At 45.5% G+C, this 18,662-nt stretch overlaps 3 protein-coding genes across 4 annotated transcripts; 2 read left to right on the top strand and 1 right to left on the bottom strand.

Moving 5' to 3' along the window:
• Positions 1–3,130: 3,130 nt before the first annotated feature.
• NDUFB6 (NADH:ubiquinone oxidoreductase subunit B6) lies at positions 3,131–6,493 on the top strand. Its single transcript, XM_027827541.3, has 4 exons — positions 3,131–3,742; positions 4,051–4,143; positions 5,900–5,944; positions 6,338–6,493. The coding sequence occupies exons 1-4, from the start codon at positions 3,563–3,565 to the stop codon at positions 6,404–6,406; spliced, it is 387 nt and encodes a 128-aa protein (XP_027683342.2). The 5' UTR covers positions 3,131–3,562; the 3' UTR covers positions 6,407–6,493.
• Positions 6,494–7,042: 549 nt separating this feature from the next.
• On the bottom strand, positions 7,043–8,921 carry SMIM27 (small integral membrane protein 27). 2 transcript variants are annotated; one of them, XM_037902110.2, is made up of 2 exons: positions 8,693–8,921; positions 7,043–8,059 (listed from the first exon to the last, which is right to left on the bottom strand). In XM_037902110.2, the coding sequence occupies exons 1-2, from the start codon at positions 8,735–8,737 to the stop codon at positions 7,949–7,951; spliced, it is 156 nt and encodes a 51-aa protein (XP_037758038.1). In that variant the 5' UTR covers positions 8,738–8,921; the 3' UTR covers positions 7,043–7,948. The 2 variants fall into 2 exon arrangements, 1 of the variants encoding a protein (XP_037758038.1); XR_005225835.2 differs by lacking the exon at positions 8,693–8,921 and adding an exon at positions 8,273–8,683 and having other exon boundaries at positions 7,919–8,059.
• Positions 8,922–9,003: 82 nt separating this feature from the next.
• On the top strand, positions 9,004–17,865 carry TOPORS (TOP1 binding arginine/serine rich protein, E3 ubiquitin ligase). The gene is made up of 2 exons (XM_037902109.2): positions 9,004–9,324; positions 14,286–17,865. Exons 1-2 carry the CDS (start codon positions 9,136–9,138, stop codon positions 17,322–17,324), a joined length of 3,228 nt encoding a protein of 1,075 aa, XP_037758037.1. The 5' UTR covers positions 9,004–9,135; the 3' UTR covers positions 17,325–17,865.
• The last annotated feature ends 797 nt before the right edge of the window (positions 17,866–18,662 follow it).

Genomic DNA, 18,662 nt, shown 5'->3' with positions numbered 1-18,662 from the left:
ACTTTCTAACTATAAGGATGGTGAGGTTGTGGAATAAGCTGCAAAGGGAAGTTATGGAATCCTCTTCACTGGAGGTTTTAAAGAACAGGTTAGACAAACAGCTGTCAGGGATGGTCTATGTTTACTTGGTCCTGCCTCAGTACAGGGGGCTGGACTTGATGACCTCTCATGGTCCCTTCCAGCCCTCCATTTCTATGACTCTATGAAATAGTAACCTGTTGCATGACCTCAATGGAAAAGAGGAATATTGTCTAAGCATATTATAATGTCGTGTAAGGGCACAGAGACAGTATGACTATACATGTGGGACAGCCCTAGGCCAGACACAGATAAACTTTGCAGTGTGAGAGCATACTCTCCCCCGCAAATCGCAGTGATGCCTGCCTGGTCCCAACAGGAGTGGGCTTCCTGTCAGAATCCAGTCATCCACCACTTACTGCATGAACTTGCTAATTGTTCCTCATTAAATTGTTCCACAGAAAGCCAGGCTGGGGGGACCATCCAGTGTGAAAGGTGTCTGCTGGTGGAGTCTCTTAGGAAGCAGGTAGAAGAACTACAGGAGGAGGTGGCTAGGCTGAGGAGCATCCATGCACATTAGAAATTCATTGAGAGTATTCATATGAAGACCTCTAAGGCCGAGAAAGCTATCCAGCTAGAGAGGATTGCTGTCTCACCACCGGGAAAGGAGGATATGGTTCTGTCACAGGGAGGATGCTGGCTGCTGTTTACTTCTGGCAGCAGGCAGTGCTCCACCCCTGCTCCCAACCCACCGACCATCATGATAAAGAACAGTTATGCTGCTCTGTCAATCAGTGATGAGGAACTGTCCCTGAAGGTGGAGGAGGAGAAGCCATGTACCTCCAAGGCTGGGGGGATCGCAGCCACCACTCCCAGAAGGAAACATAGGTTAGTTGTGGTTGGTGACTCTCTTCTGACATCTGTCAGCCTGACATGGCATCCCAAGAGGTATGCTGCCTGCCAGGGGCCCATATCTGAGATGTTGCAGAGGGACTGTTGAGGATCATTCAAGCCTCTAACTACTACCCCAGGCTGCTCATCCATGTGGCACTAATGATACTGTGAGGTGTGAACCTGAGCAGATCAAAAGTGACTAAAGGCTCTGGGAATAAAGGTGAAGGAACTGGGGCCACAGGTGCTATTCTCTTTGATCCTTCCAGTCAAGGGTAAGGGACCAGGCAGAGTCAGATGCATCCTGGAGGTGAATGCCTGGCTGCAAGGATGGTGTTACCAGGAGGGCTTCAGCTTCCTTGACCATGGGATGCCGTTTCAGAAAGAAGGACTGCTCAGCAGAGATGGGGTCCGCCTATCAAGGAAGGGGAAGAGCATCTTTGGATATAGACTGGCTAACCTAGTGATCAGGGCTTTGATGTGGGAGAAGAGTCAGAATCTGGGGGGAGCATGGGCTGTTATAGCAGGGATAAGGGAGAGACAAGACAGAATATAGAGTGAAAATCAAGTCAATATCTTAGATGTCTGTATACTAATGTGCGAAGTTTGGGGAATAAGCAGGAAGAACTAGAAATGCTAGTTAATAAACACAACTATGACATAGTTGGCATAGCAGAAACTTGGTAGGATACTCACATGACTGCATTATTGGTATAGAAGGGCTCAGCTTGCTCAGGAAGGCCAGGCAGGGGAAAAAGGGAGGAGGTGTACACTCGGAATGAGGTTGAGATGGAAATAGCAGACAGACGCTGTGCCTCAGCTCCCCATGTATAAAGTGCTGATATCGCTTCACCTCGGTTGGGTGTTGTGAAAATAAACCCATTAATGCTTGTAACAAACTACATATTACAGTGACACCACCACAGAAAAATCTATGAGGAAAGTAATTCTGCATTTGTTGTGGGGTTTGGATGGGCAGTAAATAATGCCTGGGGCAACACAAGGAATAATGAGGATAAAAAGAAATACTGAATGACTCCCCAGTCAGTGAGCACCATCTATGGTGTACACTGGATGGGGCAAGGGTCCTGTGTCAAACATAGCATGTGATGGTGCAATTAAAACCTGTACCATGATGCCCAAGGTGGCTGAATGAAGGTTACAAAGGTTTAACTATAGAATTGCTACACTGGTGAGTGCTTGATTTTGCAACCTTAACGTCCTTTTTGTGTAGGTTTCTGGGTGTGATGTTACATGGAGCACACTGTGTCCTGCTGCTTTGGCTGTTTCTGTTAACAGTTCAGGGAGATGAACTCAGGCCTGTTTCTGCACCAGATGCTCTGGTCTGCCCCAGATTTGGGGAGAAGTGAACAAATTCCTGCGAAACGTTTAGATTCTGCATCTTCCAAAGGGAAATGTTCTGTCTGGCATTCCCAGTTCTCACCAGCTCCCCCCTCCAACTCCCTCTCCACACACCAGCTGTTACCACCCCCTCCCACAGCTTCCCCTCCATCCCCACCCCACGTGCCAGGCTTTAACTGCCCCCAGTGCCCCCTCCATCTCTGTCTAGGGTGACCAGACCTCCTGTTTTTAAAGGGACTGTCCCGTATTTAAGCCCTCCTGCAGATGTCCTGACTTTCTTAAAAACGGGCAAATTGTCCCATATTTTCTGTCTCCCCCCCTCCCTCCCCAATCAATACTGGTGGGTCCTGTGCCGGCCAGATCCCTGCTCACCAGCTGCCCACCCACCAGTGGTGAGTCGGCGGTCCAGTGGCTGACGATGGGGGTGGGTGTGCACGGCTGGTGCTGGGCTGAAGCTGCAGCGCGCGGGGCAGGCCGCTCCTGCTGGTCCGGGAGTGGCGTGGGACCACGACATGCAGGCAGCCTGCCTGAGCCCTGCTGGACTTTCAGCGGCCCAGAGATCGCGATCGACTGGCAGAGGCTCCAGGATCAACCCGTCGATCGCGATCCACGGGTTGGTACCCCTGAATTGTATTTAATTATGGATTTATTTTTGTGGGGCCCCCTTAGCCCGAGGCCCTGGGCTGCAGCCCCGAGAGCCCCTGCGCTAATCCGGCCCTGCCCGTCGGGTGCAAATGAGTGAGGGTGGGGGAGAGGAGTGATGGAGGGAGGGGGCGTGGCCTCAGAAAAGGGGCAGGGCAGAGGCAGGGCAAGGGTGTTCAGTTTTCCGCAAATAGAAAGTTGGCAACTCTACAGCACCAGTCTTTAGCCTCCTTTTCCCCCCACACCCTCAGCCCCACTAGACCAAGCCTGGCCCAGCCTGCGCTCTGCGATGGGCATGCGCACGCAATGGCTCCACAGGGCCTTTGCGGATTCGGCCTCCCAGGAGCAGGGGGCGAGCCAGGCAACAGGGGCCGCCACGCGCCTGTGCCTGAGCTCGGGCAGCAGATGTGGCCTCCCACCAGCAGGGGGCGGAATACAGTTTATCCCTTCCGGATAGCGTCTGTGATTGACAACACAAGATAGCGGAAGCACTGAGTCGCGGCTTCCGGCGACGGTGAAGCGCATAGACGGCTCGTCTCCCTGAGCAGTAGGGAGCGCGTGTGGTGACGCCACCCGGGCGCGCCGCTTGCGGGGTGTCCTGTCCTCGAGAAGGTCGCGTTTCCGGTGCTGGGCCGTCTCGGGGCTCGGGATGTCTGGCTACACCCCCGACGAGAAGCTGCGGCTGCAGCAGCTGCGCGTCCTGCGGCGCCGCTGGCTCAAGGACCAGGAGCTGAGTCCGCGCGAGCCCGTCCTGCCCCCGCCGAAACTCGGGCCGGTGGCCAGGTTCTGGGAGCGTTTCCTGCAGCCGGGCTCCTTCTGGCGGCTGCAGGTCAGCGAGGCCCGGCTCCCCTTCCCCAGAGGGGTCCTCCAACCCTGCTCTGCTGAGGGGTTCCCACCCTGGGGCAGCCTTGACCCAGAGGGGTCCCCTAGCCCCCATTCCGACCCTGTTGCTGGGTTCTCCTGTGAATAAATAAGCCCAGAGATAAAACCTGTCAAGCCAGCACTTTTGAATGCTAAATTCAATTAAAAATTACTAGACATTTAAAAACAAAGCTGGTATTAAAGGTTGAAGTGGGGGCTTATATATAGTAAAAATTAAGGGAAAATAACATGAAATCGCATTTACTTTGTTTCCAGACTTTCAAGGTGTACAAAGCTGGTGTATTTACTGTAAGTTGGATACTTATTCCTGCCTGGGTTGTTCACTACTATGTCAAATACCATGTAATGGTAAGTATAGAAACCTGCATGTTGTATTTCGATGCAGAAGGTATATGCTTGACCCTACAAATACCATTTACTTCCCTGCCCTGTAAACACTTCCACTTTTTCTCCTTAAAATCCCCCATACTTCAAAAAACACACCATCTGTGATCTACCATGAAGTCAAAAGTTAAGGGTGACTGCATCTGAGAATTATTTTGCTTTATTTTTGTCTGGGTACACTTTAGTGGTGTTGAAAAGGTTTCTCTTGCAGGACTATAAAACTATTCAGTGCTTCTGCTTTTCCACTTCAATAGACAAGTGTCCTTTGTTGGCACACTTGATCTTGAAGTATGCAAAGAAACAAATTTCTGTACTACTTGAGATGAACAAAACTGTTTTCTGTTTCTTGCTGCTTAGTAACTGTTGATAAGGCTTACATTTTTTCTTTAAAAAAACAAAACAACCTATTTCAGTCCATTCAGTTGCTTGTTTCTTGACACAGTTTTCATCTATAGGCCCACTGAGCAATTATATGCACTGGGATTAAGCATTAAACATTCTAATCCCCTGCCTGCAGTATTGATTCTACAGTTAGAAGAAGAAAAAACACCTCATGAAATAGGCTTGGATTAAAGAATTTTGGGGCCCTGTATACTTGGGGAAATTGCCCCCCCTCCACCTCCGGTAAATTAGTCAGTAAAGCGCCCCCATCCATACATATCCCACCCCACACAACTCCCTGAATGCTCCTCACATCCCACATACATGCCAGCCACCATCCCCGAGCCTCAACAGACATGCCAGTAGCTCTGACGTACATCCCGTTCACTGTAGCCCCACAAGCCACAGCCCACAACATCCCCCACTCAGCTGCAACATTCTGGCTCCCATCAGTTTATAACTTGATCTACTCTGTCAAATATCCAGTGGCAGCTGATTTCCCTGAGTACCTGTGCCTCCCTTTAGTCACCAATGATTCCATTCATTGTCTTTCCCTTTTGGCTTTTAGACAGTTCTGTAACGTATGTCCTCTTACGTATAATGAGAATATCAAGGTTATTCATTTCCCGTTTAACTTTTCTAGAATAGTTAGGCTTGATTTTCAGCCTTGGAAAGCTAATATTTTTAGTATCAGAAAACTGGGAAACTCTTATGTAAATATTTCAAAGTGACCATAGAGAATGGAAAAATCCTTTAAGTTGCATTTAGTTTATCCTGGGGGAAACCAGGTTTTTCACAACCCACGTACTGAGAGCTACATGTTGTAATGAATGTTTGCTGAGTAGCCCCCTTATGTTTGGATAATTTTATGTTGCTTCCTCTATATGTTTGGTAAGACAAGGTTAGTTCAAACTGCATAAGCCTTGATGATTAAGAGGTTGTTTTATGTTTTGTTTGTAGCTTACTTGTAACCCTGGTCTTGCTCACTCTTGCTTCCTTTACTAGTCACTGACAGAACAAAGCTCACTAATTTCCTGAAGAAGTAATAACACTATCACTGAGCCACGATTCAGTGAACACCCTTATTAGGCCATTGCCTGTGGCTCTTTACCCTGGGAGAGCCTTTTCATTTATAAAGTATTTTGAAGACTTGTCCTGTTTGAGGTGTTTGTTCTCTATACTTCTGGTTTTAAACTAAGAGTAACCTAGTGGGGAGAAGCGGGTCTGCTTAATATTAATTGTAATCAATGCTTCACCTTTTTGGCAATATGGAAAACAGCTTTTTCTAATCAGCCATCTTTAAAAAAGCTTATCCTGACTAATCTGTTTTTTATTGCAGAAAATGCCATATGGTGTTATTACAGTGAAGCCCAAAGTATTCCCAGTGAGTTACAAGAAAATATTTATTTTAATTAACATGTCAGCCTCATAGATAAAGAAAACAAATGGGAAGGGAGAGGGCAACAGTGGTACAGGGAATAAAATTAAAATAACTATTCAGTACTTTGGGCACTTGGTACAAAGAAATGTTAAATGCTGACTAAGAAAAACAATGTGATATAGACCTTTAGAAGCATCAATATTTTCTTCAGAATGGATAATATTCCCTTGAAAACTTGTTTCATCAACCAAAGATGATCCAATTAAAAGATATTGCCTCACTCAATTGGCGCTCTCATAAAAATAATAGTACTTTTATACACCTGCATATTATATATTTTAGACAGTAATGTGACCCATGACAAAATATTCACCATAATCTTTCTGATTTCATTAGGGTGACAGAATTCTAGAGACAGGAGAAATAATCCTACCAATCGAAGAAGAGCCTACTGGTCATCACTGAAGGTTATAAACTCTAGCTTTGTTCCTATAAAAATGTGTTAAATATCTCCAGATATGTATATAAAACAATAAAGTCACTTTCAAGAGACTCTCATGTTATCTTATTTCCTTCTAGGTATAGCAGGAATAGCAAACCCAATCTCCAGACCTTTCTTTAGTGCAGAGAATAAATGGCTAGTTAAGGAAGTTACTCTCATAGTAGCAAACTGTTCATGATTGACTGTATGAAATGGACTCTAGAAGTAGGCTTTCAGTCCAATGTACTAGTAGTAATACAATCTTTTTGTCTTAATAGGCAACACATTATCTGTATTTTATCCATCGTAGCAACCAATTATGTGTCTCTACTCATGTAATTGTATTTAACCAAACAGGAAGACACAGCAAAAAAACAAGTCAGCTCAGCAGGTAATGCACAAGTGCAGTAAAATTTAGAAAGGATTTTGGAAAGTAACTGTCCCACTTTTAAGTCAGATATTATTGAGAAATAATTTTATTAAGATTATTTTACATAGCCTCTTTGTTTCATTCATTGTGGAAGTCCTACCTGAACTATGAACACTCAAGCAATATTGTAACGTTTATAAACTACAAAATCTTACAGATCATGTTGCAAAAAAAAATTGTATGAGAAGGGTTTGGTAAAACATGATAGCTTTAATTGTATGAATCAACAGCAAAATAAGATGAGTAAACAGAAACGAACTGTGACAAATAGTGATTTGTACTCACATTTCTATGAATACTTGTTCCTGTCAGGAACTAACCCTATTTCAAATACTCAATCCACTTCATTGACTAGCTGTATTCCAAAATTCCTCAGCCACCCTGGACCTGACTATTCCTGAAGGTCAGCACACCATATCACTAGAAGATAGTATGAGTTATGTCACTGTAACGTATGTGACTAGCACTTTACTAGGCATAGCCAAGATGCCAGACACATCTGTGGACCTCTAAACACAACTCGGTTGAGGCTGCTACAGTTACGCGTGCTTAATCCATCAATGAAAAACTTTACGACAATCAATTTTAATAGGAAAGAGTTGCTATGGATAAGTTGTTACTGACAATGGCTGAATAAAACTATTTTGAGGGCCAAATACTACTAATATGAACTGAAGGAAAATGTTGAATCACCCTTAAATGTTACTTACTGCCATATTGCTGGACATAGACATGTGTACCATATTTTAAACATTACAAAATCTTTAGCAAAGACATTGTCTGTAAAAGAGAAGACATTCTGCAAATGAACTGAACATACACTTGGTGTACAGTTCTTCCTTGGCTGCTGCTTAGTCTGGTGCTCATTTTCTATATTTGTTAAGAAAACTCAGTGTCACACAACATGCATTGCCTGTATTTCTGTTGATCCTTTTAATTGTGCAGGAAGCTTGATTTTTTTTTTTCTTGAAGCCTTAAATTTTGTGGTCAGGTCATAACTTAAACTGTTAATCTGGAAATCTTTTCTGTCCTCAAATTTGGTTTTACATGTGTTCAGGTTTGAAAATCCAGCTGCAGTCAATCTGTAATGTTTCCTTTAAAAATTCAACATTTGATCGGGGTAGTCCTTCTCAAGTTGCCACCGAGCTGCTATTCTTGTTGCATAAATAACATATCCCCATGAAAGTAATACAATGGTGAGAAGAATCTGTTAGAAGAAAATATATAATGTTTGGAAAGGTAGGTATTGTGCATTACCAATATAAATGTTTACCTCTATTGAATATTGGTCTGATATTTAAACTATTTGCAAAATGGTCATCATTTACCATCCCTGGCCTAAAAGTTTGAGGTGTACAGCCAGACACTAATGAAATACTGATTATATAGGGTAATGGGGGGGACAGGATTGGTATAGTACCTGCCTGCATTAGCACGGTCTTTTCTGGCTCTGAGCCCTGGCATTCAGAGCTTCAAAGGAAGGCAGGATCTCTGGCTTCCTCGGCCCTGGAACGGACGGCTTGATGGAATTAGGTTCAGTGCACGGTGCAGAGGGTAACGGCGCCCCGGGGTTGTCCCGTAGGAGGCGGGCCCCCAAGGGCAGCTGGAAGGGCAGAACCGTCCGTGCGGTACCTGCTGCCCACGCGGGGCTGCGCCCCGTTCCCCCAGCCAGCGGCCAGGGACCGCACGGAGCCGAGAGCGGAGGCTTTGCGGCACTCTCCTAACAGAGCGGGCCGGGCTCGCTCCGCGCCGCGGAGGGGGTGGCGCCGGCGCGTCCCTCCCCGCAAGGTGGGGTCGGCCGGCTCCGTGCGCTGGGCCGGGGGGTGGCGCGGGCACCTACCAGCGAGTAAAGCCAGTCCCGGGCGCTGCGGCCCAGCGCCGCCATGGTGCGGGCTGGGAGCGGCGCGTGCGTGGGGCAGGGCAAGGGGAGATCACCATGGAGACAGAGCTAGACGGGCGCGCGCTCCGAGCCGCCATCTTTGGTTGGGCCTGGAAGCGCCAACCCTGCGCAAAGCGAGCTGCATGAGCGGGTTGTGAAGCATCTCCGGGCGAAGCCGCCCGCAGCCAAGATGGCGGCCCGGAGCGGTCACGTGGCCGGCGTTCCGCCCACTTGGAGGCTGCGTCGGGGGCATTGCTGTAAGCCGTGGAGTTCCGACCGAGTCTTTTCCGGTCCCAGCAGCCCTTGCGGGGTGTCTGTCTGGCCCGCGGCCCGGCCGTCTCGTTGTGTAGCGGGCGGCTGGTCGCTGGTCACTCTCCGGGCCCGGCCGCCGGTAGGCGGCTTTCATGGGTGACCCACTGAATTACCTCACAGAGCGGGGGCGCCGCCGCCGCCTTCGTCACGGGGGAGAAGAGCCGCGCGCGGGCCCCGGCCCGGGCCCCGCCCGCTGCCGCCGCCGCCAGAGACTCAAAGCGGCGGACGCGGGGCAGCCCCGCGGGGAGGGCGAAGCGCCGGCACCGGACGGCGGCGCCGCTGTGAGTGAGCGGGCCGGGCGGGAGGGAGGCTGGACGCGGGAGCGGGCCGCGCCCTTGCCGGGGAAGGTCCCCCTTCCTTCTGCTCGCGCCGGGGCTGGGCGGGAAATGGCGGAGTGGGGGGTTGGGACTGAGAGCAGCGGGTCCGTGGAGAGTCAGGGCCGGGCGGGCAGGTCTGTGAGGCGGGAGGGCGCCTGGGCAGAGGCGGTGTCGTGCCCAGCCCTGTCGGGAATCTGTTCTTTAGCCTGGTTCAGGAAATTCTCCGCTCCCTCTTCCACCCCCCCTCGCCCCATATGGGTCAGATTTTGTTACCTTCCTGCGAGGTGCAGGTAAAGAGCCGGTAACTGAGTGGTGGGTGCCTTGTGCTTCCGCAGGTGAGTTGTCAGTAGCCCCTCCCCCCAGCTCATGAGCGCCCCCCCTCGTTCCCTAAACTCTTGCAGGGACGAGAATTGGGGCAGGAGTTCGGATCAGCAGAAGCTAGGGAGACTGAGCAAAGAGTACTTTGGCAACCCTGTTCCGCACTCCTGGCCCAGCTGGATTCTGCCTGATTTGTGGTAGATCTGTGTGTAGAGAGAGAGTGAACTTACAGGCACTTTGCAGCCCCCTGCCACTCAGTGCCTTTCTTAATGTTAGGAGGCTGAGCCAGTATGCCAGGCGAGTTGAACTGTTCCCATTAGGGCTATATGGAGAGTTTGACGGTAATGTACAGGGTTAGTTACCAGCTGTCCTCAAGTAGGCTTCCTATGGAGAGCAACAGAGTGCCCATCGCTTTCTGTTTTCAAAACGGGTCAAATAACGGTTCTAAGTAGAAACACCAAGCCCAACTGTACATGACCACAGTGAGACTTATCAAGTCAGTTGCCCAGGATTTCATATTTCTCATTCGCTTAAAGCCTGAAAATTTAGCAGGCCACACTCTAGTCCTTAACGTAACAATGATAGTCAAAATAGAAATACTTTGAATTTGAAATTCTCAGGCTGGGAGAGATACTTCAGTATTCAGAAATGAAGTTGGTGCACACAGCTTTGTATACACTTTGATTCTCAGCTTGTCTTGTTAAAAAGAAAAGTATCAATTCTTAATGTTTTTATAGTACATCTGTTCACGTGTTTGCAACAGCTGAATTGTATACAAATTGCTGCACATAACATATTAAAGTTATGGTCAGAAAACCAACTATTACAATGGTATCTTCATACTTAACAGTTCTGCCAGGGCTTTGGAGTGGAGCCTGGAGCTGGAGTGGGGCCGGAGCACAGCTCCAAAGCCCTGAGTTCTGCTGCCTTGGTCCTGTAATCATATTTGCTGAATTAGTGACAGATGGACACTACAGTTTACTCCTCTGAGCATTGCTGAGTCTGTACAACTGTGGATAAATAATCTGGATTATATGTCGTCTCATGTATCAATTGAGTTGTTAACTGAGTTCTTGTCCAGTTATATTACAGGTGTAGCTGGTAGAACCATCTATAATTATGGGTGCCTGATACATCATTTTTTTTTATTTTTATTTTTTTTCCCCGCTTATCACATTGCCAAATGTCAATTATTTGGGCTGAAATAATTTCAGCAAATAATGGTTCAGCTGTTTCTGAGAACAAGATTAGGGAAGACTTATTTTGCCTACATTAATAAAAATCTTTCTATTTTGTTGAGAAGCTCTAGTGCCTCCATTCTTTGCAATTTGGCAAGGGGATTGCCCTGGTTTTAGGTGTGGACCTGTTTCTGGGGAGAGAATGGGAAGGCTCAAATATGGACAAGTTATAAGCCCTTGAAAAATCTCTGTTCACACATGATCAGTAGAGACTTATGAATTTGGCAACTAAATACTGAAGCTGAAGATTGTTTGGAATATGCATACTGCAGTCAGGGCCACAGAGGCTGAGTAGGACTTCACTTGCAATTGCTACTGCTGGCTGTTGCAGCACCAGGCACTGAGAGCTGGGAGACTGTATCTCCTGTGCTGTCAATGCTCCCCCTGCTTGTGTCTAGGAATTTGGAGGAAGAGCAGCTTGACTCAAATGTGATCGGTTTGAAGAACCAGACCTGAGTGGGCAGAGAGAAGTAGGGTTGCCAAGCCCCTCCCGGTTTGGCCAGGAGTCTGCTGGAATTGGGCTCGATCTCCTGGAGACCACTGAAGCCAATCCGGGAGATTTTAGATGGTTAAAAGTCCGGCAGTGCAGCGGGGCTAAGGCAGGCTCCCTACCTGCCCTGACTCCGCGCCAGTCCTGGAAGAGGGCAGCATGTTGCGGCTCTTAGGTGGAGGTGTGGCCAAGGGGTCTCCATGTGCTGCCCCCACCCCGAGCACCGACTCTGCACCTCCCATTGGCTGTGAACGGGGAACCATGGCAAATGGGAGCTGCGGGGGCGGTGCCTTCAGGCAGGGGCAGTGTGCAGAGCTGCCGCCAGACATGCCACTGCTTCCAGGAGCCAACCGAGGTAAGTGCCACCCGCCCGGAGCCCTCACCCTCTCCTGCACCCAAACCCCTGCCCCAGGCTTAGCCCAGAGCCCCCTCCCACGCTCCAAACCCCTTGGCCCTACCTCCCAGCCCAGAGCCTGCACCCCAACCTCCTGCCCCATCCTGGTGAAAGTGAATGAGGGTGGGGGAGGGAGAGGTACTGGAGTGAGGCCTTGGAGAAGAGGCGGGACAGGGGCATGGCCTTGGGAAAAGGTCAGGGGGTGTGGCAAAGCTGTTTGGGTTTGTGTGATTAGACAGATGGCAACCCTAGGGAGAAGGTGTAGATTGGGTTAAGGAGCTCGGCGTGTGGTGAGTGGGACTGTTTGGCACTGTTTGGGCAAGCAGACTGTTTGGGGAAGGGTGGCAACTGAGGTAGGGTATGCTGTTGAGGGCGGTGGGGTGGATGGGAACTGTCTGGGCAAGCAGCCAGGGTGTAGATTGAAACAGACTAGGTAAGGAAATTGGAACAAGGAGTTGGTGTGAGACAAGGCAATTTAGACTGAGATCAAATGAGGATCCAGAAGCTGGTTGGAGGGGATGGGGAATTTGGACTGGTAATTAAAGACTGTATCAAAATGCATGTGCAAAAAGGGGCTAAATTAATTCAGTCATTTCCTAACTTTTGAGTGCTTGACTTTGCCACCTTAAAATTATTTTAACACATTTTTTGAGTGTGTAGTATTAGCTACATAAATAATACACTTTCGTTAGATCACAATTACTGGTGGTAGTATAGAGACCAAAAATAATAGTAGAATTAATAGGATAATCAGCTTAATCAGACACTAAAGAATTAACCACTTTTTAAAAAATACAAAAAATACACCATTATATGAAGTCTAACAACTATGAAAAACATCTTGATCTTTTGTGGAACTAGCCAGCTGATTATACCTCCCTAGTATAGAAAAGATCAACAACTATAATTATTTACCCTTTGCACTAAAATGTTATAATAATAATTTTAAAAATAAAAGCCTGTACCCAAAACAGGAAGCTTGGGAGGGTGGCAGCATCTCAGAATTTCTAGAGCTTATGTATGAAATTGTCTGCTTGGCTGGTGATGTCAGAGTGTTGGCAAAGGTTGTTCTAGGATGCCTGCAACTCTTAAATGGGTCTTAAAAAAAAAAAAAAACCCCTCAAAAACACCAACACAGGGCTTTTTTAAAGGCAAGAGCTCTTAAGTTCTTTGTTACTTTAAACAAATTTGCTATGTGTACACTTAATAGTTGGTAAGTCACAGCTTTCGTGAGCTTATGCTCAAATAAATTTGTTAGTCTCTAAGGTGCCACAAGTACTCCTTTTTGCGAATACAGACTAATACAGCTGTTACTCTGAAACCTATTTAATGTACCTATTTAAAAGTAATTGCCAAAAATAAATATATGTTGATGTCAACAGAAGTAGTTATCTGCTGAATTGTGTCACATGATGTAAAAATCAAGTGCAGAAGTGTTGCTGAAACAGTGATCTCCCCTGGCTACCCGTAGAAGAATTTGAGGCATCTTAGAATGATTGGTGGCCAATCACAAACCTAAATGCGTCTCCATACTTTCCCACCACTTGTCCCATTCATTCAGATGCACCTTGGCCTGTGAACAATTGGCCAACAAAGTAGTGTTTGAGCAAAGCAATACTGGCTGTGAGTAAAACTGGTTAGGGGAGAATTCAATCCTAGTCAATTGCCCATAGCAGCATTATGCAAAAGAAAATTGATTTTGTCTGCATCAATCCCAGAAGTTGCTTTATAGGTGGAAGGACTGGAGAGGGAAACTGGCTGCTGGCCTTGCAGAGGCTCCTGGAAAAAATATGGAAAATAAAAAATAGACGCTTACAAGGTGGGAAGAACAAACACTAAAATGAGGACAGGAGAAGTTGAAAGTCAGAAAGAATGGGAGTAACTCGAACATCAGTGATTTACATTTTTTCCAGTTATTGGAAATTGTGGCTCATCAAAGCTTAGAGATGAATAACCAAAATGTATATTTTGGTAATCCACCTAACAGACTGAAGGATAGTAAACCAACTTTCTCTTGTGTATTGATCTAAAATGTTTTGGGACACAGATGGTGAGCTACGCTTAAAAATAAAGACTTTTGGGCAATTCTCTGCCTAATAGGTTAGATTCTCAGATGGTGTAAATCAGGGTAGTTCCACTTCAATGAAGAATCTCTGGTTTACGTAACATGAGCATCTGGTTCCATATATCTTTCCAGTTATTCCTTTGCTCTGTTTGCATTAGGATGTTATTTAACCACCAATATTTCCTAAATTTCTGGGGGGAGAAACTGCAGGGGGAGCTTAATAACTTAAGCAGTTACATGTCAATTTCTTCTGGCCTAATGGGTTAGCAGCGCTTGCTGCTGTTCATTCTTTATTTTCGACTCTCAGAAAAAACTGTTACAAGCTTAGTTGTTTGTTTGGTTCACTTTCATATCGCTTTTTTTGATCAGGAAAAGTTTAGTGAAGCTTTTATTGATATTTGCCTCATTTTTCTTTTGTAGAACATGACATCAACAACTGAGGAGTTTACGGTGGATAGCAGCTTTTCACCTAAAGCTGGCACAAGCAAGCTGCATCAGACAATGCCAACAGATACATCTCCAGACTCTAAATGTCCAATCTGCTTGGACAGATTTGACAATGTGGCCTACTTAGATCGTTGCTTGCATAGGTTCTGCTTTCGTTGTGTACAGGAATGGTCAAAAAACAAAGCTGAATGTCCACTCTGCAAACAGCCTTTCCATTCTATCTTCCATACAGTGAGAGCTGAAGATGATTTCAAGGAGTATGTACTCAGGCCTTTGCAAAATGGTTCTTTTGCTAGTCCTGATGGGCGGAGATTTCGTTACCGTACTACGTTAACAAGGGAACGTCATACATCAGCTTATCCTCGAAGGAGTTCCTCTTCTCGAAGAACACTGTCACCTCCAGATAATGGGATATTATTTGAAGGATTATCCGGTCAACCAGTGGGGCAAAGAGATGGAGGAATTCATCAGATGATTAGACGGCTTGCATCAAGGAGACAAGCTAGTGCAGAGGGTAGATCATTGCGGCAAATTCAAGAACAAGATATAATTAATTTCCGAAGAGCTCTGTATCGTTCTGGTGTACGTGTTAGAAATATTCAAGATGGTGGTCGTTATAGAGACATTTCAGCTGAGTTTTTCCGCATGAACCCCGCTTGTCTTCACAGATTAGTTCCGTGGCTGAAGCGTGAGCTAACAGTCCTGTTTGGTGCTCATGGGTCTCTAGTCAATATTGTACAGCATATCATCATGAGTAATGTGACTAGATATGATTTGGAGAGTCAGGCCTTTTCTGATGACTTAAAGCCTTTTTTGCTCCATCGTACTAACCACTTTTTACATGAATTCATCAGCTTTGCCCGATGTCCTTTTAACATAGAGGCATACGATCAGCATGCCAATTATGATTGTCCTGCTCCTTCATATGAAGAAGGAAGCCAGTCGGAATCATCAGTTATTACAATATCTCCAGATGAGACAGATTCCCAAGAACCAGATCATAATGCATCTACAACTAGTGTTGATCGGGCACCTTGGGATGATGAAACTCCAGGGCCATCGTATTCCAGCTCAGAGCCGGTTCATGTTGCCATGGCTTCTCCTTTGGATACTTCGGAAACTTCTGATGAAGAACCTAGTAGAAATGGAACTGAACTGCAAGGGCAGTTACAAGATAATGCAGCCCCAGATGGTGACACTGATACTTCTTCAGACAACTGCGTCATTGTTGGGTATGTTAAGCCATTAGCTGAAAGAACACCAGAACTTGTTGAGCTGTCCTCCGACTCTGAGGAGTCAGTTGATGATGGGAAAAGCGAGGATGTGAAGAAACCACAGCCTATCCAGTTTCACGTTTTTAGCGTCAGTGATGCTAGTGGGTGCTCATCGCCATGCTCTCCTATATCTAAGGATGGTAAATACAGCCATAAAAGCAGCACCTCACCCTCACAAAAGATGAAGTCAAAAAAGAATGAGAAAGATACAACTAAAATAAAAGATTTGTCTACAAAGGACTCATTACAAAGTTCCTCTACAAGAAGGGATAGGGTGTGCTCTCCATGCAGCCACAGATTATCCAGGAGGAGGAGATCAAGGAGTTCAGAATCATATTCACAGCACTCTCGCAACAGAGACAGCCATGGCCAGAGAACCAGGAGGAAACATCACAGCAAAGAAAGGTTAAAAAGTAGACTATCAAGAAGCAGAGATAGTAGCAGACATAGGACCAAAAGAGACAAAAGGAGGTCAAAACCTCGAGACATAAGTTTATCTAGAAAAAGCCAGACAGTGTCTCTAAGTAGTGAGAGCACTATATCTAGAGATGTAAGCCGGTCAAGATCCCGGAGTAATGATCATAGCAGAAGAAGATCGAGGAGCAGAGACAGTGATCATTATTATGTAAGAGATAATTACCAAAGTAGATACCAGTGGGAATACACTTTTTACAGTAGAAACATGGACAGAGATGGCTATGAATCCTCATACAGGAGGAGAACTCAGGCCAGAGCTCATTATTCAAGGCAGTCGGCTAGTCCAGAGTACAGAATACAGTCTTTTTCTGAAAGGACAAATACTCGAAATCAGAGAGGTCACAATGAAAGCCGATATTACTACTATGAAAGACGCAGATCAAGGAGTCGATCCAGTAATAGATCTCGGACTACTTCTGATAGAATGCGATGTGAAAAGCCTGGTGGAAAAAGGAAATACAAAACTCGCCACTTGGAGAATGCACACAAGGAGAATGCAACAAGCCCTTGTGAAGGGAAAGGAAGTGACGTCCAGAAGTCTTTGTCAAAATACAGTGGTTGCTACAAAAATCAGGACAGCCTTTTAGACAACCAATCAAACGTTGGGACTAGACATAAAAAGAGGAAAAAAAATACAAGAAGTCCAAGCGTAGAGATTATTTACGAAGGAAAAGCTAGTGACACAACCAGACATCAGAAAAAGAAAAAGAAAAAGCACAAGAAGAAACACAGGAGACATCATACAAGTAACTCATCACATTCTTCTCCAGTTGTGATTACAATTGACAGTGATAGTGACAAGGAGACTGGAATACAAGAAAATACAGAGTGTGACAGTAGTATCTCTTGGACAACCACAACCCAGTTTAATGAGAGAGAAAATGAGACTCCATCCCCTGTCCTGGGAACAAGTGATTGTAAGGATGAGTACACAGTAGATGGTGAAAGTGGACTGTTGGACAAGGATTCCAGTATTACTACCACTAGGGGAGACTTAGGTGATGACTCTGGAAAGGTAGATCGCCAATTTCAGGAAACATCAAATGAGCAGACTCTTGCAGTGGCAGATGATAGTAGTGCATCTGACATGGGAACTCTACTGAGAAATGTTGAAACTATACAAACTCAATCATCCAGTCAGTTGCCATCTTCCAGAGCATCATTTGTAGAGAATTCAGAGAGACCACCTTTGATATTAAGACTGCCAAAGAGACTTATTGACAGATCCTATTGGCTTGACTCCCCAGAAAAAAAGATGTAACAAGTTTTACACTGAACTGTTTTAAATGATGAAATCCTGAAAACAAAACACCTGGTGTGGTTTGTGTATGTAAGACTGTTTAAAAAAAAAAAAAAGTCTGAGAAATGTGTAAAGTCCTTGAATTTATGCACTTTTAAGTCCAAGAAAACAGAACATTGCTAATAGTTCAACTTAAAAATTTTCTTTCAGAAGTGTGTAAACCTATAGAAGTTATAATTTCATAGACCCATACTGTATTCACATTGTATAAAATATATCCATGGAATCTTTCAGTTTTAAAAAAAACAAAACAAAACAAAATACCCTGAAGTCAGAATCTATTTTCTGATGGTTGCTCTTTTTATTTTACAAAAGAAAAATTGTATAATTCACAAAACAAATTCATGTTTAATTCTGCCATCATTTTAATCTGCATAGTTTAGCGTGACCTCTTCCAAAAAGGTGTCAATGCCTCTGTACAAACATTGAACCAGACTGCCATTGAAATAAACATGAATTCTGTAAGAGTCCCAATAAAGCAATAAGACATTTTTAAATCAGATTTTTAACCCAATGTAATATTTATTTTCCAGGCATGTCATTTGTCTTTAAGTCTGGTATAACTTAAAACTGCACATGGAAAACCATTAGGAAGAAGTCTGGATCTGAGCTGTCCATGTAAACTGACAAGTTTAGCAGACCAGATGCCTGTGCATCACCATATTTTTCCCCACATACCATCTTCAGTCTTTTAGGGTATGAACTGCAAAGAAAAACACCCGGCACAGAGTCTCAGCTGACTTGGGCTCAGGCTGTGGGGCTAAAAATAGCAGTGTAGACATTAGGGCTCAGGTTGGCACCTGGGCTCGGAGATCTTCCCCCCTGCCTCAACAGGTTTCAGCACCCGGGCTCTAGCCCAAGCCTGAATACCTATGCTGCAGTTTTTAGACCTGCAGCCAGAGAACTGTGAGACCAAGTCAATTGACCTGGCCTCTGAGACCTGGTGCCCGCAGATCTTTTACTGCAGTGTAGGCACATACCCTAAGAGTAAGATCAAATCCAGTAATGTCTTCCTAGTTTTGTTTTGTTTTCTCCTGCTTCTTCTGTACCTAAACTGCAGAATGCTAGAGGGCTATAATTTAATTGTATCATCACCTTTCTAAGATGATCAAAAGACAGTCTGGGTAAATAATTGAAGACAGCTACTTGATGTCATGCTTACTCAGATTTTTTTTCTGTTAACCCCTGCCATTGTTTAAATGGGTTTCTGACATAACTGAGGTATAACAAGAAATAGAAGCCCCACTGTAGGCAGTTTAATTACTTAGAACAGTGGTTCTCAAATGTTTTGTGGTGACA

The sequence above is a fragment of the Chelonia mydas genome, chromosome 5 (genome assembly GCF_015237465.2).
Source record: "Chelonia mydas isolate rCheMyd1 chromosome 5, rCheMyd1.pri.v2, whole genome shotgun sequence".
Classification (NCBI taxonomy): domain Eukaryota; kingdom Metazoa; phylum Chordata; order Testudines; family Cheloniidae; genus Chelonia; species Chelonia mydas.
This window is presented reverse-complemented; position numbering and strand designations above follow the sequence as displayed.

What these genes read in the sequence shown, in the direction of transcription:
- NDUFB6 (XM_027827541.3), top strand. Translation starts at nt 3,563, where the DNA reads ATGTCTGGCTACACCCCCGACGAGAAGCTGCGGCTGCAGCAGCTGCGC. An exon ending in GCTCCTTCTGGCGGCTGCAG is followed by an intron (nt 3,743 to 4,050) that starts GTCAGCGAGGCC and finishes CTTTGTTTCCAG; the next exon opens with ACTTTCAAGGTGTACAAAGC. An exon ending in ATGTCAAATACCATGTAATG is followed by an intron (nt 4,144 to 5,899) that starts GTAAGTATAGAA and finishes TTTTTATTGCAG; the next exon opens with AAAATGCCATATGGTGTTAT.
- SMIM27 (XM_037902110.2), bottom strand. Translation starts at nt 8,737, where the DNA reads ATGGCGGCGCTGGGCCGCAGCGCCCGGGACTGGCTTTACTCGCTG. An exon ending in GGGACTGGCTTTACTCGCTG is followed by an intron (nt 8,060 to 8,692) that starts GTAGGTGCCCGC and finishes TTCTTCTAACAG; the next exon opens with ATTCTTCTCACCATTGTATT.
- TOPORS (XM_037902109.2), top strand. Translation starts at nt 9,136, where the DNA reads ATGGGTGACCCACTGAATTACCTCACAGAGCGGGGGCGCCGCCGCCGC. An exon ending in CACCGGACGGCGGCGCCGCT is followed by an intron (nt 9,325 to 14,285) that starts GTGAGTGAGCGG and finishes TTTCTTTTGTAG; the next exon opens with AACATGACATCAACAACTGA.